The sequence below is a fragment of the Schistocerca serialis genome, chromosome 8 (assembly GCF_023864345.2).
Source record: "Schistocerca serialis cubense isolate TAMUIC-IGC-003099 chromosome 8, iqSchSeri2.2, whole genome shotgun sequence".
In the NCBI taxonomy this organism is placed as follows: Eukaryota; Metazoa; Arthropoda; class Insecta; order Orthoptera; family Acrididae; genus Schistocerca; species Schistocerca serialis.
The window spans coordinates 552,927,323-552,953,678 of record NC_064645.1 but is presented as its reverse complement, the minus strand read 5'-3'; the positions used below and the strand labels follow the sequence as shown (position 1 = coordinate 552,953,678).

The 26,356-nt window shown below is 41.6% G+C and overlaps 1 protein-coding gene across 1 annotated transcript; it reads left to right on the top strand.

The window, feature by feature from the left end:
* LOC126417115 (prostaglandin reductase 1-like) lies at window positions 1-26,356 on the top strand. Its single transcript, XM_050085010.1, has 3 exons — window positions 1-201; window positions 6,493-6,936; window positions 25,904-26,356. The coding sequence occupies exons 1-3, from the start codon at window positions 1-3 to the stop codon at window positions 26,354-26,356; spliced, it is 1,098 nt and encodes a 365-aa protein (XP_049940967.1).

Sequence of the window (26,356 nt, the reverse complement as noted above, 5' to 3'; positions counted from 1 at the left end):
ATGGTGAAGGCACGCAAAATCGTACTCGTCCGACACTTCCAAGGGTCGCCTCGAGCCGAGGACTTCCGCATCGAGGAGGAGGACCTGCCGCCCGTCAAGGAAGGACAGATCTTAGGCGAGGCAGTCTACTTCAGTGTCGACCCCTTCCAGAAGGTTCACACAGCTATGCACAAAGTGGGAGACACCTTCTACGGCGCTCAGGTAAAGTATCTCTCACTTCCTGCCGTTTCTAATCTGATCCAGACGGTTACCCTGGGCACTCACATGCAACGCCAGTGGCATCATTCCAGTGACGTCACCTATGTTTCGCGAGGAAAGCGTAAACTTTCGCTCGTCGCTCTCCAGCGACGTCATTTTTTGACACGTCATTATGAGTTAAATGTTATTTTATCTTTCTGACGCCATTAGCCTTCCCAAACCACTGATAACAGTTGTTCACCTGCTACGTGTCCGCCTCCGGTAGCTGAGTGGTCAGCACGACAGTATGTCAATTCTAAGGGCTCAGGTTCGATTCCCGGATTGGTCGCAGATTTTCTCCGCTCACGGACTGGGTGTTGTGTTGTCCTAATCACCATCATTTCATCTTCATCGACGCGCAAGTCGCCGAAGTCGCGTCAAATCGAAAGACCTGCACCCGGCGAACGGTCTGTCCGACGGGAGGCCCTTGCCACACGACATTTATTTATTTACCTGCTACATGGCGATTGAATTTCGAAATAATTTCAATCTGTGTTTGGACTGAGTGTAACAAGAAACGCGTGAGAGATTGGTTTATTGAGAATTGATTTGGACACAATTTGAAGCGGTCTGTTTTTCATCCACAACTATGCACGAATGAACCAAAATATTATGGCCACCTGCTTAACAGTGTGTTTCGTCAGTTTTGAAACAAATTACATCACTGATTCTGTGTATCGGGGATGCCGCTGTTTCTTGTTGGATTTGTGAAGATATGTGGCATTAGATGTCTACGCACAGGTCATCTAATTCGCATAAATAACGGGCCTCTCATTTGCATTGGCGGCGCCTGATAGAGGCCCAGCTGAGTTCCATAACATTTACATCAGGCGAATTTGGTCGTCGAGACATCAACGTCAGTTCACTATAATGCTACGCAAACAACAGGAGCACGGTTGTGGGCTATGCTGGTGGTCTGCAGCCGTCAGCTTGCCTTCGATTACTACCACAGGCCCTATGTGAGAGCAGGAGAATGTCACCCATGTATAATAATGCTCCCATCAGACTGCGTCCGTGGAGCGCTGCACGTTTTGAGCTGCCGGTCACCTCGATGACGGCGTTTATGAAGACGACCATCGACCAAGTGTAGCAAAGATGTAATTTACCCGAAGAGCCGACGCGTGACGGCCGAATCCCGATAGTCCCATGCCCACTCCTATCTCAATTGACTATGTCGTAGGGTCAACATATGAACACGTGCGGGTGGTCTGCTGTGAACCTCCATGTTCTACAGTGTACGATGAACGGTACGCTCCGAAACACTTGCGGATGCACCAGCTGTGTGCTCTTTCGAAGAAATATCACACATCACCATGTATCCTACTTTACAGTGCAAACATGCCTCCGAGCCCCACGTTCTGTGAAGAGTCGTGGACATCCAACCATTTAGCTCCTAGTGGTAGTTTCACTATCCTTCCACCTCTTTGCGTAGCTTCTCACGAAGGTAGCACGTCAAATTCGACCAACTTCTCCGTTTTCTGGTATTAGTTCACAGGCTCTGCTTAATAATAATCTGTCCTTTGTCAAAGTAGTTTATCTCAATGGATTTCCCTATTTGCACCCCATATCTCCACTAGGGTGATCATTTGTCTGCGTCTGCACCGGTTACATACTTTTGTTGCCGCGTCACGTGTCCTCAATGCCACCAGGCAGCATGCAGCGTCGAGCTGAGAAGTGGTCATAATGTTTTAGCTTATCAGTGTATGTACAGCTGATTACACTATCAGAAATTGTCGTATCACTCCCGAGTTTTTATGATAATTAGCAAATTATCAAACAACAAGTGAGGTAATTTGAGATTTAGATAAACATTTGATTTATTGTCACTTCGTTCACAGCTAATGCATAATAATGTGAGCTTTTCACATAGTATGGTACGGCCCAGCAATCGCGGCAGTAACTATCAGAATGTACGTTAACAAGAGCATTATACTCCCTACCAATATTTAGAAATTTGTTGGTAGTTCTATGATGTGTTTTGCCGTTGTGAACACATAATGTGTTTCAGATTAATGTTTTGTGTTGACTGTGTGTGTGTGTGTCTGTGTGTCTGTTTGTGTGTGTGTGTGTGTGGGGGGGGGGGGGAGGGGGGGAGGGATGTGTGTTTGATAATTTCAGTGTAGATAAACAATTGATTAGATAATTAATAACTAAGACACTTGTCGTTATCCAACCACTTAGTTCAAATAGTGGATCAAGTGTATCATATACTACTGCTAACTGGTTCAAATTTTGGTGCCGACACGATAAAAAATAAGTGCTCTTACAGGTTAGAAAATTGAAGTCACGAGAGATATATCTGTAGGCTAGAGCCACAACAGCTCCGACTTGCCATCAGCTCTTATTATAGCTACATAAAATTTTAAATGCCAAATGTTTATATCACATTGTACTAAAAGATAGAATTAATAAATGAAGCTCTGTTTTCCTAGTTTTGCACGAAGCAAGATTGCTCAAAATTTCGTGCACGATAACGAATGAATTTTCTTCGTGAACAGTGTATTCAGTACCCATATTTTGTTTTTGGATAACATCCAGTTTCGGGTCCGATATTTGTGTTCTCTATTCGGACGACCTAGTTCCTGTGACAGCTGTCATAACAGCATGATGGTAGCCATACCAGTCCTTCCGATTTCAGTTGAGGCCATCTGACTTATGAATGAAGCAAGTAACATTGCAGCTCACAGTGTCGATACAGTATGTGAAGCCATGTCACTTTCTGTGCCGTCATCGTCGAACTGGGAAAACTCAAATGCACGTAATGACAAGAAAAATACCAACAACAACACATACAAAACATCTTATTTGTCCCTCTCCCTCTCTCTCTCTCTCTCTCTCTCTCTCTCTCTCTCTCTCTCTCTCTCTCTCTCTCTCTCTCTCCCTCTTATTTTCTCTTAACTTCAAAATCAGACACTGCTGTATGCTGGGTTGATTTTATAACATTCAGGGTGACAATTATTTAACTATATGAAAAAAAAACATAAATTAGTTACAAACAACGGCGTGCACACACTTTATTATTGTAAACGTCACTACAGACATTCGAATTTAGGTTATGACATGTTCGCTATGCCCGCCATCATTGGCGGTGATGTGGCGCAGACGAATAGCGAAATTCTGCAAGAACCGCTGAAGCGTCGGAACATCGATGCTGTCGATGACCTCCGGAATGGCTGTTTTAAGCTCAGATATGGCTTTGGGGTTATTGCTGTACGTCTTGTCTTTAATATACAAAAACGAGTCGCATGTTTTCATACCCGTATAATATGGCGACCAATTGAGGACCATGCCAGTAGCCTGTGGGTACCCCAGAGCCAGAATGCGATCCCCAATGTGCTCCTCCAGGACATCAAACACTCTGCTGCTTCGATGGGGTCGAGCTCCGTCTCGCATGAACCACATTTTATCGAAATCAGGGTCACTTTGGATAATGGGGATGAAATCGTCTTCCAAAGCCGTTGCGTAGTCACCGTGCCATCAAGGGATATCGCACCGATTATTCCGTGGCTGTACATTGCACACCACACAGTCACCCGTTGAGGGTGAAGAGACTTCTCGACTCGAGAATGTAGCTTTTCAGACCCCGAAGCGCGCCAATTTTGCTTATTGACGAAATGAAGCTGGTGGGCAACAACAAGGCGTGTGGGCATGCTTATACTAATCCTCATCACACCCTGTGGCCGACCGCGCCGTTTAAACGTCCTAACGCAAACCGCGCAGAAGTTATAGCGATTTTATTTCATATAGTTCAATAACTGTCACCCTGTAGCTAACAAAGGCTGTATGATTGCATGATTTGGTAGCTTCACTGAATGGTCTTCACTCATACGTAATAGTACATCATTAAATTTGTACGGTCAGTGGTCCTAAGTAGGGACAGTTTAAAAGGAAAAATTAGTCTTAGGCATATCTGTAGTTGTATGGAAGAATTAGTAGAGGGTGTCGTTCATTCTAATAGAGGATAAGTCGTCTGCTACAAAAAATGCCGTCAGACAGATTTAACTGATTGAAGAACATGTCGGCGGAGTTTGTACATTCGAGCAGAATGCCATAAAGAGTTACCGACGAAGTAGGCGTGCCGCGTGACGGCTCTGTTGTGGTAAAATACCGAATGAGCACCTGGATAAGAGTGTAGTGCAGTGGGAATCTGAAAAGTGTGTACACTATTAGTCCAAAAACTTCCGAACCTGGTTTTGTTGTTGGCGTACGAGTGATGTCAGCGCAGTAATTACGTCCGCAAATCCAACTAACAACTGTAAACAACAGATGTGCACTGGACCAGTCAGCTGTGTGCAAGCAATGTTAAGGGGAGATGGAAGGCAGTTTTTATCCCTATTCTGCCGATGCTATTATACCCATTGATTAGGTGCACTTTTCAAAAGAACTATAAGTGATAAAACAATGAAATTCTTACTGCATATAAATAACATATATGCCTCAATATACAAGTAAAATTAACATAATACCTCATGCTCTTGAAGAAAAAATTTTTTTATTCTTTCAGTAGTAAAATTTAACTATTTTTGTACATTAATTATTATAAAACAGTTTCTGATTGTTTGGTGGTTCTCACTTTACTTGTCATGACTTATTACCATCTGCAGTACAAATTGACCAAATTTCATGTTTCTAGTCCCATTAGTTTATCAAATAATGGTATCTGAAAGTAGAAAAAATGTAGTTTTGAGAAAAATCCATTTAATGTTTAATATTGCAATTCTAGTATAGTCACTGATGAGAATACTTACCACTAATATTTTCTTCCACCATACTGAGCATCATCTGAATCATACTGATCTTCTTTTCTTCTCTTGGTCCCTCTTCTTTTCTGTCTGGCTTCTTTTGTGCATTTTAAAGTAGCAATATCTGCTTTGCGGATTCTCTCTTTATCTACTTGCAACACGGATCATGCAGAATTTCCACTATATTTTATGCCCAATAATTGCAATACATCCAGTTTTCTAATTAATCCATCACTGAAGCATAAAATAGCATCATAAACACCAAATTTGAGGGTTGTAAGCTGAACAAATACAGTTTTCGGTAACCGGTTCCAAATGACAGAGTTCACACATTTATTTAAATTTTTGGTTTTCCCATGAAGACATTTCTTCAACAAGGTATCTTTACAAAGGTCTATAAATATGGGTTTAATTTAATTTAATTTAATGCTGTGCATTATGTCTGCATGGCGCAAAAAGGAAGGCGTGGCATCTGAATGCCAGATTGCGCAGAGAGTCAGAAAAACCATCACATGTCACGAAAAAATTGTCCTATTTGTATAAAACAAAACTGTTTCACGCAGGAAAGACCAGGCATTTCAAATATGCTAAAATCTGAAAATCGAATTTTTGAAGCCTACTTGCCTTCCCTTTCCCCTTTTAGTAGTGGTCGCGCAAACGTCCTGTTTCCAATGTTATTGTGCTAGAAATTGCAGTGGTGCAACAGCTCCAAATGAAGTGTTCCCTACGTTCTCATCAATGTTTTGAAGAAGATAAGAGTATATACAGAGTCTAAGCCACACCTACATCCTTAGAGAAGAACAAAAATGTGTGGCACCAACTGTGACATGACTGAAATGCAAAACCTGGACAGTCATTTTTTGGAAAAGTTCATGACAGGTGATCTATCACAAAACGACAAAGTGCATAAATTCACATCAAGGTTCAATGCTTTGATGTAACCGACATTCAATCCAATGTGCAGAGCGAGGTGAGCAACATCCCAAAGTACTTTTCTCACCATTTCACATAGGTGTATGAACGTTCTTTGGGAGGCTATACATGTCAACTGAGGCACAAAACAACCATCTTAACTTTTTTTTATTTTTTTTTATGAATCCAGTCTTGAAATGTTTTGGACTGATGGGATAGTAGGACGTAGTATTTTGTCATCAGCTGTAACAGTGAGACAGGAAGAATTGTATTGTTGGGATGCGTTAGTAAACCATCCGGGCATGTGAAGGCAGTGAGTATTTGGTAGCGATTTAACTGTATCTTACTGCTATTATGTCGGATTTGCCCCACTGGAAGTGGTGTAAGTGGGAGGGAATTTCACAATGAGACCATCTCTGTAGACGCGATTTCTCTTATTTGCGATGAACTATCTAGAATTGTAGGCCTAACTGTGGCATATTTTGACACAGGTTCATTTATCGAGAACAACAGTGTTATTTAGACGCTAACAGAACTACACTGCCAGATGTTGCAGCAAAGATGCTGAGTATCATGGAGAGATTTACTAACGTATTTCCAGGAAGATCAAAGGACCTTGTTACTTGCACAACTGTCTTGTGTTAGCGCAGCAGTGCGATGGTGTAATGCAGAGGCCTACCCACAGGTGGCGCGGATCGTGGAGAGCCGTGCTCCCGGCTTTCCAGTGGGGCGGCACGTCGTGGCGTACTGGGGGTGGCGTGACCGCACGGTGGCCGATGTGGGCTCCGGCAGGCCAGAGCCCCCTCTATACCTAAAGCCGACCAGGTTGGTGCCACACCTGGGGGACCTGCCTCTGTCGCTGTCCCTGGGAGTCCTAGGTATGCCAGGCAACAGCGCCTACTTCCCGCTGCTGGACATCTGCAAACCCAAGCCAGGAGAGGTGGTCGCAGTCACTGGCGCTGCCGGGGCTGTCGGCAGCATAGTGGGCCAGATAGCGCGCATCAAGGGCTGTACTGTCATCGGATTCGCCGGAACCGACGCCAAGGTATATGTTACTTAGCTCTTTAGTTGTGTATAGATACAGGTGTTGAGTAGCGAGGATAATATTCCCCATCCTGAAACAGAGGTACCGGTCGCAACTGTCTGGATAGCGGAGAGCTTTAAAGTGGCACTTTGGAGACACAGGGAGGCGATCTCGCCCAAAATGGAGTGTTCCTAATTGATTAACGATGTATTGTTTTCGAGCGATTTCCCCCATTCAACTAGAAGAATACCTGATTGTTAATCAAGCCCCGCCTTAGATACACTCTATGCAAACATTTAGGAAACGAGAGAAGAAGAAGAAGTAAAACAAGAAGAAACACGAATGCCGTTTGAATAATCTTATTGTTATGTGATTCTAGATTATTCGTGCTGCTAACGTGGTTCAAGTTTCCCTCAGGAGTTCTGTCAGGTTGAATCGTTTCTTCTGCACGGTTCTTGGCGACGAGGCTTGCTGCCATCACCTAGCGACAGCTGAGGAATGTTTGGCTGATTTTGGAATATTCTCATCAAGAAGCCTTGGCTTTCTCCAGTTATGAAAGGTAGTCCTGTTGATTGTTCTTGAGGACGTTCTTGATGATACTGCACTAGTTGCTTTCATTTGAAACTAATGGCCACATGGTTTGAATTAATATCTTGGAAGATAGAACGTATTCCAGCAGCAGGTGTGGCCATATGGTGGCGTTGCAGTCCTAGTTGTTGTTCTTCCAGATGCTCTCGATGGTACTGTACTATTGTCTTTTTCCTGGCCCAAAATATACACGAAAGTTACCTTAGTACGCTGGAAGGTAGAACACTAATCCAGCAGCAGGTGTGGGCGTATGGCAGCGTTGTGCAGCAACACCCTTGTGCTCAAGTTGCTGATATATCAGTTGCGTGATGATCTAGAGCTCTTTCAGAAGTCACTGGCCGATCACATGGTCTTCTCTTGGATATAAGGTACTCTTGTTACCAGTTGGAGTTTCACCAGAGTATAAGGTCTAAACTAGTGGGTGTCTGTGACGGTAACGGCTGCTAATTTCCCCACCTACGCTATCAGGTGGAGAGGTATAAGTTTCCCCATCATAGGTCAGTCAGACAGTAAACGCGGGATGCGGCTACTAAAGTAGCGAAATACATGTGGCCTGCACATGTATCGAAGTTACATCAGCCACGACGATCTCAGAGAATACTTGTCCTTCCTGATCGGATATGGAAAGGGTTAATACATGTTGAGTCAGGAGGTAAGGTACATGCTTAGAGGGATGGTAATATTAGTGATTCTGAACAAAATACTTCATAAGGACATATGCTCTATTCCGAATGGTTCCCAAGGCAGAACACATTTAATGCACATTGTTATTTATTTTCTTTATTATTCAAAGACTGTCACTGTTTACAACGTGCCATAGTAGCGCAGAGGCAATTGAGACGAACGCTTTGATAAAGAACACATGTGGTCTGTCAAGTCGGGAAACTACCTCAAATTGGCCTGCGAGATTTTCAGTATACTCGCGTTAACTATTAGTCCTGGAGAAAAAGTGAATAGGATATTTTTTGAAGGAAATTTAATGTAATTTAACTTTGTACTGTTACACGTTTTCGCTCGAGGGTATGGTTTTCAAGAAAACCGTACAAAGGTGAAACTAAATGTGTCCAACCTCGGAAACCATTCGGAATATGGGATATGTCCATATGAAGTTTTTGTTCAGAATCTGTAATACTATCACCCCTCAAACCATGTACCTTTCCTTCTCACTCGCTCTATTTGATATTAGTAAACTACAGGAGCGCCCAATGAAAGGCTCCAGAATTAGTATCGCTTATTGAAGACTATACTGTCCAGATAGTATTAGGAACAGAAAGTTCATTGAAATCGGAAGTGAGCACCACCGAAATCCTAAGTTCAAATTGTAATATTAATCTTAAGGATATTTGGCAGCTTTTTTATTTTAGTAAATAATTCTACAATACCTAGCGACGTTATCACGGAATGTGAATTGATCTTGGTGAAGTTTAGCATCAGTGGTCGGTCTGAAATGGTAATCTAGTGCTTTTACAGACCACCTGCGTCAGGAGCTGTAGTGATAGAGTGGTTCAGATAGAATTTATAGAATGTCGTTAGTAATTTTCCTGATCATGCCGTTGTAATAGGGGATGAATTCCATTTGCCAGGTATAGAATGGGAGAGTCGTGCTATCAAAACTGGTGCCAGAGACAGGGATTCGTGTGACATTATTCTGAATGTCTTGTCCGAAAATTACTGCTAGCAGATAATACGAGAACCAACTCGTGAACGTCTAAGACGTCCTAGCAACAAACAAACCTGAAACTGAACTTATCGAATCACTTAACGTAGACGAAGGTATCAGTAATCATAAAGCTGTGATATTAACTATGAACACGAATTTTACAGGGAATGCTAAGAAAAAAGGAAAATATTTTTGCTTAGCGAGAGCGACAGGATGCAAGTTGCTAAGTATCTGAGTAGTTAGCATCAAATATTCATTGCTGAGGACGGAAATCTAGAGCACGAATAGGAAAAATTCAAAAGCTTCGGTCAATATGCCTTAGACAAGTGTGTTCCGAGCAATGTCGTAAGGGATTGGAAAGACCTACCGCGGTTTCATAGCGGTCCTAGAAAACTGCTGCGGGAAAAAGGAGATCTTCATCTCAGATTCAAAAGAAGTCAAAACCTAACTGGCAAAATTAAGCTGAACGAAGCGAAAATGAGCGTAAGGAGATCAATGAGCGAAGAGTACAATGACTTTGAAAGAAACATTTGGTCAACCGATATGAATAAAAACTCTAGGATTTGGTCTTATGTGAATTCAATAAGAGGTTCGAAATCCTCTTTCCACGCACTCAGTGACCTTTCTGGCACCGAAACGGAAGACAGCAGAGAAAAGGACGACATACTGAAGTAGGACCTTTCGGATGTTTCACCGTGGAAGATTGCAACATGGTCTCTCCTTTCAACTATCGTTCGAACGTCTAAATAGCAAATACTGAGGAAACTGATCTCGCAATGGGAAAGAAACTACAATCGTTTGCTAGTGCAAAGGCATCAGGACCAGATGAGATACCTACAAGACTTCAGGAAGATTATGCGGAAGAACTTTCTCACCTTGTAGGAGCTGTTTCTCGAAGAAGGGTGCCTAGTGATTGGGGTACAGCGTTTTCAAGAAGGGTCGTAGGACAGATGCGAATAATTATAGGCCTACATCGTTGACGTCAATGTGCTGTAGAATTATGGAATATATTGTATACTGAAAAATTATTACCTTTTTCGAGAACGAAAATCTCCTCCATAAAAATCAAATGGATTTCGCAAACAAATATGTCGCAAAACTCGGCTTCCTCTGTTCTTCCACGAGATCTAACGCTGTAGACAAGGGTGCTCAGGAAGGCAATCGACACCGTCCCGCACTGCAGTTTAGTGAAAAAAATACGAGCTTACCGAGTATCGGACTAGATTTGCGACTGGATTCAACACAGGGCCCAACGCTTCGCTCTTAGCGGAACAAAACCGATGGATATAAAGATAATTTCCGGAGTACCCCAAGCAAGTGTGACAGGGCCGTTACTCCTTACAATGATTATAAATGATCTAGTAAAAGGCATCGGAAGCTGCTTAAGATTGTTCTCAGATGATATGGTTGTCTACAAGAAAGTAGCAACGCCAGACAACAGTATAGATTTGCAAAAGGGCCTACAGAGGACTAATGAATAGTACGGGTTGTGGCAGTTCACCACGAACGTAAATAAATGTAACATATCGCGCATACATAGGAAAAGATGTAGATCACTGTACAACTACGCAATTGTGGCGATTTGCTGGGAACCGTGTCTATTGTAAAATATTTAGTAGTAACTATCCAGATTGATCTTACGTGGAATGGCCGTATAAAACAAATAGTAGGAGAAGCAGATGCCACACTGAGATTTGTAGGAATAATCTTGAGGAAATGTAACTCACCCACGAAGCGACCGATTCTTCAGTAGTGTTGGTAAGTAGTGGTATCCCCACCAGGTAGGACTGATAGAAGAGACAGAGAACATCCACGAAGAGTGGCGGGTTTCGTCACGGGATCGTTTAGTCGGCGCCAGAACGTTACAGGCGTGCTCAAAAAACTCCAGTGGCACACGCTACAAGACAGGAGTTGTGCATCTCGATGAGGCTTACTATCGAAACTTCGATAGAGCCTTTTCGGGAAGACAAAATATTACTTCCTTCAACATACATCTTGCGAAATGACCACTACAAGAAAATTCGAGAAATTAGAACTAATACAGAGTCTTACCGACAACCATTCTTCCCAAGCGCCATTCGCGATTGGAACAGAGAAGTGCGGATCTCCCGTGGTACCAGAAGTACCTCCGTCACAAACCGTTAGGTAGCTTACGGAGTATGATGCATATGTATATTAAGAAATACTATATGGTATGTACTAATCTAGCTTCAGAGCTCCATTTAAACCCCCACCCCCCACCCTCCGCATTAGACAATCAGTACGTGTATTGGCCGTGTTTCCCCTGACAACTGTCACATATAAAAACCTGTATGTAGCAGAATTTTATACAAAACAATCCTAAGGTCCCGTGGGAGTATTGATACCGAATGTACTAGGGGTGGTGCTGGTGTAGCCTTCACATTCTTTGGCCCTCAGTTTGTGATCATCATTGTTGGCGGCGTCATATTTGAATATGTTCCCCATAATGAGTAGTGCGCTTTTTGATTCTTGAAGGTACGAGTTTCCCACCTATCACTCACTGAACTACTACTAAATTAAGAGGTAAGTATGACTGTGTCAACTGGACACTATCGCCTTTACCCTCTCAAGAAAATTTTTCGTATGTTTCCTTCTACAGCTCCACAGTCACTTCCTTGTAACAAAAGGTTGACCATGTACCACTACCCACTTTCTCAATAAATATGTCGTTCTTGTGCCTGGCATGCAACCCTCAGTACTTTATATCTTGAAATCTATTATTCCTTTCTAGTTTTAAAAATCCCCTGGTTAACTTTTCTGATTTTACGAGGGTTGGAACTTAAATAGTGGCGACTATTTATTCACAACAGATACAAAAGAATTACATGTTTGCACCTATTACTGTCCTTCAAAGTAGTCACCAGTGTTGTGAAGAACGCGTTGCCAGCGATGTGGAAGGCGTAGTTTAACGTTAGCAGAGCCTGCTCTATTGACGGTGCGAATGGGGCGGTCTACTGCCTGTCGAATCTCTGGAACAGTTCTGAAGCGAATGCCACGAAGCAGTTCTTTCATCTTCGGAATCAAATCAAAGTCACAAGGACCTACGTCCGGGGAGTATGGTGGATGGTACAGTACTTCCCAGTCCCATCGACCGAACAGAGCAGCCATAGCTTGCGCTGTATGCGCCCGAGCATTATCATGCAAAATGATTGGTGGGTTGAGCAGAAAGTGTCGCCGCTTCTTTCGCAAAGCTGGTCGCAGGTGATGATCCAAAAACGCACAGTAGTACTGTGAATTGATGGTCTGCTGTGGAGGAACGTAATGCGTTAGGATAACACCATCACAGTCGTACACGAGAATCGCCATAACTTTATATCGCCCCATTCGCACCATCAACAGAACAGACTCTGCTAACGGTATATTGCGCCTTCCACATTCTTGGGAACGGGTTCTACATAACGCTGGTGACTACTTTGAGGGACAGTAACAATTGCAAACACGTAACTCTTTTGTATCGGTTGTGAATAAATAGTTGCCACTAGTTAAGCTCCAACCCTCGTATATTAATAATTCCTTCGTAGACGTCTGTGTTAAAAAATGCTGGAAGACAATCTAGTGATTCATCCAACGCTAAAGCTGGAAGTAGAACACAATCAAATTATTGTTAGTACCAGTTTACTGCTATTCATAATGTCTCAATGATGTTCTCAATGTTGAACTTCCAGTTTTAAATTACCTTTTCGAAACAATTACTTAGTTTTCCAACAATACAGTCTAAATAATAAACGAACTCAGTGATATGTCCCAAGAAGTATATTAATTATTAAAATGAATCTTTTGTTGGATGTCAATCATAGTTCAAGTACTTAATTTCTGATGGACAACATCATGTACAGTTCACAATCTTACATTATTCTTCACGTATGAGCTTTCCAAGTAATTAATTTCACTGACCCGCAACAGTCATTGTCCAGTACACAGTACTCTACACTTAACTTCTCTCACAATGTTTGAAAATTCTGTAACGGCTGTTAAATTGTAGCTGACTCTAATAGCCTTTTTGGAATATTGACAGAAGGGACTGGTTTGTATAAGTATATTTACTGAAACTTTCTAAATCATTAACATGGAAGTAACGGCAAAACAACCTTTTACACTTCTCACAAAACCTCAATGATTATCAACACTCTCTCCACGACTTGGGCGGATTTTGGGCAGATAGACTTCGTGTGAAACGGTGCTTTTGGTGGCCATATATGTAGTATTGCGAGGTTACCGGCCCAGTTTCAGTACTTCGATACAGATGTTCATTTGCTTTTGCAAATTCATGGACCTTTTATTAGACATACCAGAGCAGTAACCACTCATCAAAATAAACCCATATAACGTTAGTTACACACACCTCACTGGCATGTATTATATCATGAACCACTGGGATGGTACTTTCACGCACTGTCGATATAAGTGCCACTGCTGGTATTTAATAAAGTAACTTACACTTGTGAGCATCATCGCAGGAAGGAAGGAAAGAAGATTTGACAACATATCATCTTGTTGACAATGACTTCATTAAAAATATGTGACAGGTACGGGTTGGGGAAGGAAGCCAGCCGTAGCCTTTCATAGTAACTGTACCAGAATTTTCCTTAAGCATTTACGAAAACACGGAAAATATAAATGTGGATGGTCGACGGTGAATTCAGTCGTCATCCCTCTGAAAACGAGTCCAGAGACCTAACACGGTATCAGTCCACTCTATCTGAGCGTTATCCTCACATACATACAACGTTTTAAATTTATTTAAACACTTCTGACGTCGGGAGCAGTTGTCCGTCTCTGACAAAGGGTGCCTACTGTATCCCGCTCAAATGCTTACTGGCTGACAGGTTGTGTTCTAATTGGATGGGTACTTTACCTTCACCTGTTTCAACACTTTCTAAGTAATCACAATCTCAGGGTTGGGCATGGTCTTATACACGTACATACAGCTGTAGACAGTTGTAAGTGTACTTGCGGGGCGGCGGGTGGAATTATGTCAATTTTATGTTGTTTATATAAATGTTAGGTTTGTAGAATGTTAAACCAGTTCCTGGACGATTAACCATATGAGGGGCGGCGGGTGGAATTAGTTGTTATATAAATGTTCCTATTATTTATGCTGTTGTTTGCCGTTCTCAACACTGGCTCTCTAATTACAATATTGGCAACCAGAAAGTGATTACAGCAAAACTTGAAGCCTGTAATTAGAATTCCTAGTGCCCACTTCCTCTGAGAATACACTTATAGTTACAGCTTATAGCTCTGATGAATTTAGGAGATTGTCTGGGATTTATAATCAAAAACGGTCGTGAAAAAACGTTCTGAATTCTGAAAGTCACAAATGAAAACAAAAGAATCCACACAATCTAACTAACAGAGCAGTTCAGAGTCTAATGCACTGATGCAACTATAAATATCCAAATTAAATGTTTAAATGAATGCTCGCCACAATTTGATGATTAGGTTCATCAAACGCCACGCTAAATAATGGTAGAATGTTTGTCCCGCGGCGGCACGTGAAAATACGACAATACGCAAACTGAAGATCGATAATTGAAGTCATCCCAGAATTAACACTTCACTCGAAAATGATGTCATAGTTACGCGTATCCCGAGTAACTTAATACGGCATCCGAGGCTGTTTGTAGCAATGATACCGACGCGACGCGACTCCCGACACAGATGGCGTGCTATTCAACGTCTGGAGAGAACTGGGGCCTTCCTTCCTCGCGCAGCGTTCTTATATATAAAGCCGCGGTGCAGACGGCTAAGGGAACGCCTGATCAAATCGGCTCTCCCGATTAGCCGCTAGGCACCACATTAAGTTATTGAATAAATCATAGCTTCTTTTGCTGATGGCCGATGAAGCTCTTAATTTAAATGTGCATTCAGCACACAGGTAAGTAATCATAATAAAAGTTTGACGTGGCTAAGTTAAATAATTTGGGCGAGAGAATTAATTTAATTACCCTGCACGCAGTAGACGAGCTCTGAACTGGCCCTTTGGAGATACGCTATCGCTATAGTTTTATAGTTATTCAAATGACACTTCTTTATGGTTATAGCGGATCTCCATTCTACTTAAATATAAACATCCTAGCCTTATTTATTAGCCTACTTAATCTATCTTGCTTCCTTAATTTTTAAGACAAAAACCAGAAAATCATGAATTTCAATTAAAATCTTAATTTGTGAGATCCAAAACACTGTTTCTATTAAATATTTATGAGAAAGGAATCTAATTATAAATTTTGAAGTCTCTAGCTCTTTTCTGTTGCGCTAATGATTTTTACAGAAAAACGTCCAAATTTCGAAAATGGCTAAAGTTATCGAACTGATATTCAACACATATTAACTTAGTATTACTCCTGACATGCTAGAAACATTTTAGGTTATTTACTTGATTTTTAAAGTATTGCGCAACATTTATGACGTCAGAGCTAGTTACAGCGGACTGGCTGGCACACAATGGAAAGACTGATGTGCATTTATTATGGCGTGAGTAGGCTGCTTCCCTACATCACCCTCTACTTAAATTTTTTGTTTTTGAATGTTAATGAACGAAAAAAAAATTAATTACAAAAAGGGAAGCAAGAGTACAGCTTAACTCCCTATGAAAATACAAAATTGAAATGTAAACATATAGAAATATTAAAAGAAAACTGATTACCTACTTCAATTATTTAAATTACAGGCATGTTCACTGCCTCTTACGCAATATTATCCCTCAAAATTTAAGCAAAATCAATGAAACACTTTGGCATACATATTGCCTTAGACAAACAAACACATAAAAATATGTAAAATTATGAAAATCTAAAATACATTAAATACATGCTTACATACACCAATTCAAAGAAATTAACACAATTCATGACACATAAACAGATGATTATATCTTATCAGTCTTTTCTAAACCTGAAAGAGAATTTTACAAATCATTTTTACACATGTGGTTGTAGCCACTTTGGCTGGCGTCCTACACTTCCATTCACAAGGGTAGAGGAGGGGAAGTTGCTATGGTGTGCGTCCTTCACATTCACTCTAAATTACATGGGGAAAGGGGGAGGGGTCACTGTGAGTTGTGTCCAAGTCACTCCACATTTTCACGCAGCTACCAGGCTGCCATTATCTGGTTTGTCCTGTAGAACAAACAAAAAGAGTGCCTCAGACTCTGTTCACTTAATATCTAAGGGTGGGTCTCAATGAAATGGGGATATATATATTTTATCTTCCAATATGTTACTGGAACAAAGTTAACAGAACTTTTCAATTTTACTCTCGTGGTTACTTAACTGTCATAAAATCGGTAAACAAATGGCTTAAAACGCCGTTAGTGACGTACTAGAGAAAATTTATTCTCAAAGCATACAATCATAAATCCTATTTAATCTGAATTTATTATTTCTGGGCCGGAACACTGAACCAATGCTCGGTACATTTCTGATACATTTGTATTTTATTTACTTAGCTGACTCATCTCCGATTACCTTATTCTTAGAGATAGTATGAGTATATTTGATTAGTAGTTGTCTTCTCAGCTTCTTTGTACATGTGAGTAACTTGTGGTAATAGTACAGTTCTGAGTGTTCAAAACACACTACGTTTAGTTGACGACTGAATCCACTTATTGGTCCTCTGCTGCTGTGTCAGTTCCACATCTGCAATAACGTACTTACTTCATTTAAGTGTATTTATGCTGAGCTATCAATAATGTTTCACGTCTGCCATTATGTTATTCAATTATGTTGCTAGTGTATGTACTTAAGTAATACTCACTCCATTAAAATTTAAAGCACAGGATAGCACATTTATTTCATATCCATAATGTATTGCAGCTGATCAGTTTGCTCACGTGGCAATCCATTTCCACTCGATCAGACGCTGAAACCACAGGTAGTCTCTCTCGACCTACCACTAAAGTGCATTAAGTAATTATGGACGAGCGTAATGCTAAATTCCTTAAACCTGTAGGACACCATGAGCTGCTCTGTCTCATCTAACATAAGGGTACCTATGGTCGCATTCACGCCTCCAACTCATAACCTCAATACATGTAGGTGTGTCCTGTCACACACTACACCAAATAACGGCCAGCTCCAACCTTATAAATACTTCAGGGACGTGTCCTTCACGTCTCAACCACAAACACTGCTTAATTCTATTACACTGCCATTCCTTGCTACACAAGGTGACTTTATTCTTACAACTTGTCTGCATATTTTTCATAACACTAAGCACTCTCTCTTACTATTTCTTAGTTAGCTCTAATGCATACACTAGGTTTCACTACACTTCAGATCCTGCTTGTACACGAATTTGTATATCTTTTTAAAATATTTTTGTGGGACCATTTCCAATAAAACAACACTTCGTACTTACTATATTACCAGGGTTCTATGCACAATTGTTACTCAAACACCTTTGCATCTTAATTACATCATACTTCTCTATTGTTTATGTCACTGTTAGGTTTGTCACATTAGGTATTTTTCTTCACTAATCGGTAGATAGAATGGTTACAGAACTCATGGCTTGATAACCATGACGGAAAATTTTTGTATTGCAAAGAAGGAGTCGAAACTACGGTAGATAGGAAAGATGAAGAATGAGTGAGACCTAAAGAGGAAAGAAGATCTCACACAGCTGGGACTGCACAGCTGCCACACTGTGTAGAGGTTACAGAACAACCTCCTCCCTACAGAGTTCATTCATAACATTTGACCACGCCAGGTCGATCTGAAAATACCTTATGATGCCTTTTGAAACCTGTCTCACTTCTTCCTTCTGATTAGCTGAAATTTTATCGATTTCCTGCAATTTAGCTTCTATTTTGTCTAAAATAATTGCTTCTTCTTCTTCTTCTGTGTTCGGCTTATTTTTACTAAGATTAACACCTTCGTCCCAATACCTCCTATTTTTCAGAACTCGTATAGGCAGCTCCCAAGTTTCATCATTAGTTACTATATGTTTATCACTAAAAGGTACTGTAATTACTCCGGTTATTGGCAAGACCATCTTTAACTGGCTTCTTTCAAAGTCAACAACACTCTGATATTTCGACAAGAAATCTATGCCAATTAAAACCTCAATACTGAGATTGTTTGCAATTAAACATGGATGATCAATTAAATTACCATTAATGTTAAAGGGCAGCAAAGCTTCTTGCTTTACTGTTTTTGACACCTTGCCAGTAGCACCAATTATTCTTAGTCATGATACCCTCATTGCTGTAAGCTTGTCTTTACCAGGTAATGCATCAAAGAAGGACTGAGATATCGCACTCACTTCACTTCCACTGTCTAAGAGACAACGTACATTGATACCAAACATATTCACTATTATTATAGGGTGGCTTATTCTAGGCTGTACAGGTGGTTCCTCAAACTCATCCAATAGTTCCTTTTGGATTTGTCTCCAACTAAAGTGGTCGACATCTGTCTTCATTACACTTAGGTCAAAGTGTGTAGGGGTTTCCTGAATTACATTTTCAGCTGCCTTTTCCAGTCGGTCTATTAATTTCAAATCGAAACACCACACGACTTCATTACACTTAGTTTGCTGAACATGACCCAAATTACTGTAGTCTGAGCGATTCTGCGCCTCCAGACCGGGCATAACACTAGTTACAGCTAAAACACTTTCACCATTATCGTCAGGTTCCTTCTCCTGGTCACAGCTACTGGGTTCATCGACCCCCAACAGGCTACCCTCTACATTCTCACTTATCTCCTGTCCTAAATCTACTAGTACATTATCAACCTCCTGCACAGGCACTTTAGATAAGAGCACATCATCCTCATCGTAAATATAAGCATGAATTTCTTCTGCTTCTTCACCTGACAATTCAGTATTTTGTAGCTCTTCCCTACCGTTACACTGCTGCGCCTTCTCTTTCTCTTCCCACTTCGAAAGCGTCTCTAACACGGTATCTATCAAATACTGTGAGTGATTTAATATTTCTGCTGTATTCTTGGATGCTACCGACTCTTCATCCACATGTTCAGTCTGAGTATTCTGATCTGTCTTACCAATTCCCGTAACCACTGGCTTAGGAAAAGTAACCGCCTGGTGAGCGCCAGTGTCCTCATAGACGGGAACTAGTTTTCCTGCCTCGGCCTACTACTGTTTCCTTTATTTTCATTATAGTTAACTGCATAGCATTGCTTTCCGTACTGTTGTTTACATGCATAATTTTGTTTGGAACAAAATTATTATCATTTTGATGCCATTGTTGGTTCTGATAATTATTTATCCATTTCCTACCTCTCTTAGGATGGCGAACACCTACTGTTCTGATGTTTACGTTGCCATTCTGCTCGTTCCTAAAATTACTACTATTGTTATTAGCATTTCTGTTATTACGTGCTTGCTCCTCATTGGCAGCAACACGTTCTACACGTTCCAGATACTCAATGAAATGATCCAGATTGTCTCTAGGGGCAGATATAATTCTAGTTTGCCAATACCATGGCAGTTTGGCTTCAAGACCTAGTATAATCATTTCAGGTTTCAGCTTTTCGGCCAAATGTGACAAACGTGAAATCCATGACCTAGCAAACTCTTTAATAGATTCCTTGCCTGCATTGAAACGTTTTCCACTCCAAAATTCTCTCAACACTTCATTTTGCTTATTGCTAGACCAATACTCATTAATGAAAGCTGTTTTAAACTCCGCTATTGTTTTACATTTCAACATAACATCAGCTGACCAACACATGGCGTCACGTGCTAAATGGCTTCTAATAAATGAGATTTTCTCTCGTTCAGACCAAGTTGGTGGAATCACATCTTCAAAATCGTTCCATAAATCTAGCGGGTGGATATTTTTATCTGGATCGAACTGCAGGAACTGCCGACACCCGATAAAAGCGGCGTTTGCAGCTACAACTTGTTGTATACTACCATTACCAGAAGTTACTGAAGCTACTTTATTCTCTAAGTTAGCAATGTTAGTACTGATATTTTATACTCTCATTTCAACATTATCTACTCTTTGCACAATATGAGTAGTATCAGTTTTGATTGCATCTACTTCTGCTTGACATATGTTTACTTCTATATTAACATCTTTAAACCTATCTGAGCACAGTTCAGATTCCGCCTCGATCTTTTCTGTTAACTTGTGCTCCAGCTTCGCATCTTCCATTTGGAAGTCTCTGCGAACCTCAGCAACTTCGGATTTTACTGTTTTGCCGGCCGAAGTGGCCGTGCGGTTAAAGGCGCTGCAGTCTGGAACCGCAACACCACTACGGTCGCAGGTTCGAATCCTGCCTCGGACATGGATGTTTGTGATGTCCTTAGGTTAGTTAGGTTTAACTAGTTCTAAGTTCTAGGGTACTAATGACCTCAGCAGTTGAGTCCCATAGTGCTCAGAGCCATTTGAACCATTTTTTTTTTTTACTGTTTTATACATTTCAGAAAATTGTTGAGCAACCTTTTTCTTAATATCCTCATGATTGTAATCAATTTTATAATTCAAGCTGTCCAGATCCTCTGTCAACTTATTGCAACCAGCCTTGAAGGTATCTTCCATTACCTCTAATCGTTTATTAAAATTTGTTTGGCTGGTCACAATCTCAGACTTTAATTCAGCTGTCATTCTAGCATTACTGGCTGACATTTTTGCATTACTGGCAGCTATTGCTTGTAATATAACATTTAAATCAATAGCCCCAGCTTCTTTGGTTGCTCACTAGCTGGCTTTTTATCACACTCAGGAGACAAAAAACTAGCTCCAACACCAGAATCATCAAAACTAAACGAAACTTCTGATTGATTAGTCATATCTAACTTCTCCTTCTTAAACTCTACCACTTCTGTTGACTGATTCATTTTAAATTCAACAGAGAAACTATCATCCAATAAATTAACACTTTCTGCTTTACTACAGGGGTCTTTATTATTGAATCATTGCCCCTTCCCACACTACTGTCAGAAGACAATACTTCATATTTCACTTTAACATTACTATTTTCATGCATATTTACACTTGAACCGTTGTCTGGATTTACAGTTCCTTCAACAGACATAGGTTCTGATTTAAGTTTAACCTCAGTTTCTTTTGGCGGTTCCATCGCCGACAGTGTTTTAGTGCAGGTTAGTAAAAATTTTAACAGCTTTTCACTTAACTTAGTTCCTTCTGCACGACATATGGCGTTGCCGGCGTGGTGTACCAGGATTACTGATGCGACACAGCTCGCTGAATTGCACAGGGCACTCTGACGGCTGTTGTGTGCTTGCGTGGCCCGCAACTGCAGGCGCGGCTCCGGCTGCTCCGGCGGATGACTGCGGTGCGGCGAAACTGGCTTCTCGCGATGCCGGCAGTGCCACTGGACTCAGTGCCAGCTCCGTCAATCCAGATGCGTCATTAATCCAATTGCGTCGTCCACATGCACACGTAACACTTTCACTGTTCTATTACTCAGCTGCGTGTCGCATTTCACTCGCGAATACGAATATTTAAAAATCACTTTCACTTTCAGTCAGTCGTATTTCCCGGCCGATGGCTCTGCGCACTATGGGACTTAACAGCTGTGGTCATCAGTCCCCTAGAACTTAGAACTACTTAAACCTAACTAACCTAAGGACATCACACACATCCATGCCCGAGGCAGGATTCGAACCTGCGACCGTAGCAGTCGCGCGGTTCCGGACTGCGCGCCTAGAACCGCGAGACCACCGCGGCCGGCTCCCGGCCGATGCACCGTATGTGGGGCGGAGGGTAGGAAAATTGATTGTTTACTGTTGCATAAATGTTTGAATGTTGAAACACTTCCCGGCCGATTATCCATATGAGGGGCGGCGGGTGGAATTAATTGTTATATAAATGTTCCTATTGTTTATGCTGTTGTTTGCCGTTCTCAACACTGGCTCTCTAACTACAATATTGGCAACCAGAAAGTGATTACAGCAAAACTTGAAGCCTGTAATTAGAATTCCTAGTGCCCACTTCATCTGAGAATACACTTATAGTTACAGCTTATAGCTCTGATGAATTTAGGTGATTGTCTGGGATTTATAATCAAAAACGGTCGTGAAAAAACGTTCTGTATTCTGAAAGTCACAGATGAAAACAAAAGAATCCACACAATCTAACTAACAGAGCAGTTCAGAGTCTAATGCGCTGATGCAACTATAAATGTCCAAATTAAATGTTTAAATGAATGCTCGCCACAATTTGATGATTAGGTTCATCAAACGCCACGCTAAATAATGGTAGAATGTTTGTCCCGTGGCAGCACGTGAAAATACGACAATACGCAAACTGAAGATCGATAATTGAAGTCATCCCAGAATTAACACTTCACTCGAAAATGATGTCATGGTTACGCGTATCCCGAGTAACTTAATACGGAGTCCGAGGCTGTTTGTAGCAATGATACCGACGCGACGCGACTCCCAACACAGATGGCATGCTATTCAACGTCTGGAGAGAACTGGGGCCTTCCTTCCTCGTGCAGCGTTCTTATATATAAAGCCGCGGTGCGGACGGCTAAGGGAACGCCTGATCAAATCGGCTCTCCCGATTAGCCGCTAGGCACCACATTAAGTTATTGAATAAATCATAGCTTCTTTTGCTGATGGCCGATGAAGCTCTTAATTTAAATGTGCATTCAGCACACAGGTAAGTAATCATAATAAAAGTTTGACGTGGCTAAGTTAAATATTTTGGGCGAGAGAATTAATTTAATTACCCTGCACGCAGTAGACGAGCTCTGAACTGGCTCTTTGGAGATACGCTATCGCTATAGTTTTATAGTTATTCAAATGAAACTTCTTTATGGTTATAGCGGATCTCCATTCTGCTTAAATATAAACATCCTAGCCTTATTTATTAGCCTACTTAATCTATCTTGCTTCCTTAATTTTTAAGACAAAAACCAGAAAATCATGAATTTCAATTAAAATCTTAATTTGTGAGATACAGAACACTGTTTCTATTAAATATTTATGAAAAAGGAATCTAATTATAAATTTTGAAGTCTCTAGCTCTTTTCTGTTGTGTCCAAATTTCGAAAATGGCTAAAGTTATCGAACTGATATTCAACACACATTAATTTAGTATTACTCCTGACATGCTAGAAACATTTTAGGTTATTTACTTGATTTTTAAAGTATTGCGCAACATTTATGACGTCAGAGCTAGTTACAGCGGACTGGCTGGCACACAATGGAAAGACTGATGTGCATTTATTACGGCGTGAGTAGGCTGCTTCCCTACATACTAAACATTTTACAGTATTTTCCTCAATGATGTCTCTGTTGCTTTCAGTACGGCTGATAAAGCAACGCCTGTTATAAATTATCTTCTACTTCCACCGAACTTTCTACCTGCTCTGAAGCTACGTCTGGTTGTGGACTTAATCTTGCCTCTGTGCATCGTTGCAAGTCCTTACCATACGCTGAGGTGACACATCTCATGGGATAGCTCCTAATATCATGTCGCATGTCCTTTCTTCCGACATAGTGCAGCAAAAAGCCGTTGAATGGACTCAACAAGTAGTTGGAAAATCACCTGCAGAAATAGTGAGCCCTGTTGCCTCTATAGCCGTCCATATTTACGAAAGTGTTGCCTGTTCAAGAGTTTTTGTACCAACTGACCTCTTGATTACCATCCATAAATGTTCGATGGGATTCTTGTTGGTGATCAGTGTGGCCAAATCTTTCACTCGAACTGTCCAGAATGTTCTTCAAACCAATCGTGAACAGTTGTATCCCTGTGACATGGAACATTATCCATTAAAATTTCATCGTTGTTTGGGAACTTGAAGTCCATGAATGACTGCAACTGATCTCCAAGTAGCCGAACGTAACAATTTCCAGTCAATAAGCGTTTCAGTTGGACTAGACCATATCGCGGTAAACACATCCCATATAGTTAAAGCCACCATTAGTTTGGACAGTGCATTTTTTGACGTCCTGAATCCGTGGCTTCGTGGAATCTGCGCCAGACTCTAACCCTGTCATCAGCTCTTGCCAACTGATATCGGGATTCATCTGACCACTCCGTGGTTTTCCAGTCATCTAGGGTCTAACCGATATGGTCACGAGCCCAAGAGAGCCGCTGCAGACAAAGTCGTGCTGTTAGCAAAGGCACTTCCGTTGGTCATCTGCTACCGTAGCCTATTACCACCAAAGTCCTTAAGGTCACGTTCTTCGTACGTCCAACACTGAATTTTGCCATTAGTTCATACAGTGTTTTTTGTCTGTTAGCACTGACAGCTATATGCAAGCGGCGCTATTCTCGGTCGTTAAGTAAAGGCCGTCGACCACAGTGTTGTCCGTAGTGAGAGGAAGAGCATGAAATCTGGTATTCTCAGCACACTCTTGACACATTGATTTTTGCGGTTATTTCACGCAGTGTTGCTTATCTGTTAGCACTGACAACTCCACGCAAACGCCCCTGCTCTGGGTTGTTAAGTGAAGGCCTTCTGCACTCCATTGATCTAGGTGAGAGGTAATGCCTCAAATTTGGTATTCTCGGCACACTCTTGACACTGCGGATCTCGGAATATTGAATTCCCTACTGATTTCCGAACGGGATGTCCCATGCGTCTAGTTCTAACTACCATTCCGCGTTCAGATTCTGTTAACTCCCGTGGTGCGGCCATCATCAGGTCGGAAACTTCTTCACGTGAATCACCTGAGTAAAAATAACAGCTCTGCCAATGCTTTGCCCTTTTGTACCTTGTGTATGCGTTATACGAGGATAATTCCAAAAGTAAGGTCTCCTATCTTTTAAAAGTACATAGACCTATTTATTTCTACAATGGTTTACATCTGTTTACAGCTTGAACATGTAGCTATTTTTCGACATAATCACCATTTCTGTCGATGCATTTTTGTAGACGCTGTTGCAGTTTTTGTATGCCCATGTCTACCCGCTCGCCGCCATGCTGTTCAGGAAGTTATGAACCTCTTCTTTCACCTCGTAGTCGGAACTCAATCGCTGGGACCACAATTAACGCTTACAGGTATTGCGAAATACTGGAAAAACTCAAACTGGTATTTCAGAAGCGGAGAAGAGGAATGTTAAGCAAGGCCGTACACATTCTCCATGACAACGCTCGCCCACACATCGCTCGGCAAACCCTTGCTCTCCTGCAACAGTTTCAGTGGAACATAGTCACCCAGCCATCCTATAGTCCTGACTTGGTGCCCAGTCACTATCACCTGTTCACTAGGTTAAAAGAACATTTGGCCGGAAACCGATTCAGCTCCGACGCCGAGGTGAAAGAAGAGGTTCATAACTTTCTGAACAGCATGGCGGCGACCTGGTATGACATGGGCATGCAAAAACTACAACAGCGTCTACAAAAATGCATCGACAGAAATGGTGATTAAGTTGAAAAATAGCTACATGTTCAAGCTGTAAACTGATGTAAACCATTGTAGAAATAAACAGGTCTATGTACTTATAAAATAAAATAGTATACCTTACTTTTGGGATTACCCTTGTGTATCCATCTGCATATACGCATATCGGTATCTGACGGTTTTTGTCACCTCAGTCTAGAATGGTGACGTTGTGGCGCAGTGGAATTTTCCGCTGCGTGAGTGGGACAGAGAATAAGCTACCGCGTCATGGAACTCTTCCTAGTGTTCTAGTTTGTTTTCAGAAAATGGACAGAATTAGTTCTTTTGGTTTTATGGTATAAGACTGTGCTTTGCAGATAACTAGGCAAATAAGTCGATCGAGCATCTTATACACCCATGACGAATGTCTCTTGATTTCAGGTGAAATGGCTGAAGGAGGACCTGGGCTTCCATCACGCTTTTAACTACAAGAAGACAGACGTGTCCACCGCCCTGAAGCAGGCTGCCCCAGATGGTGTCGACGTGTACTTCGACAACGTGGGAGGCGACATAAGCACTGCAGTCATGAGCAACATGCGGTATCGCGGCCGCATCGTCGTGATCGGCGCCATCTCTCAGTACAACGACCTCGAGCAACAGAAGTTGGTCACCCTGCCCTTCACATTTCTTGCGCAGCAGCTCCGACTGGAGGGTTGCGCGCATGCGCGGTATCACGACCGCTTTGAAGAGGGCGTCAGCCAGCTGACGAAATGGGTCAGAGAGGGTAAAATCAAGTACAGGGAGACTGTGACCAAAGGCTTTGAAAACACTCCCACAGCTTTCATCGGTATGCTGCGAGGTGAGAACTTCGGGAAAGCTGTTGTCAAAATGTGA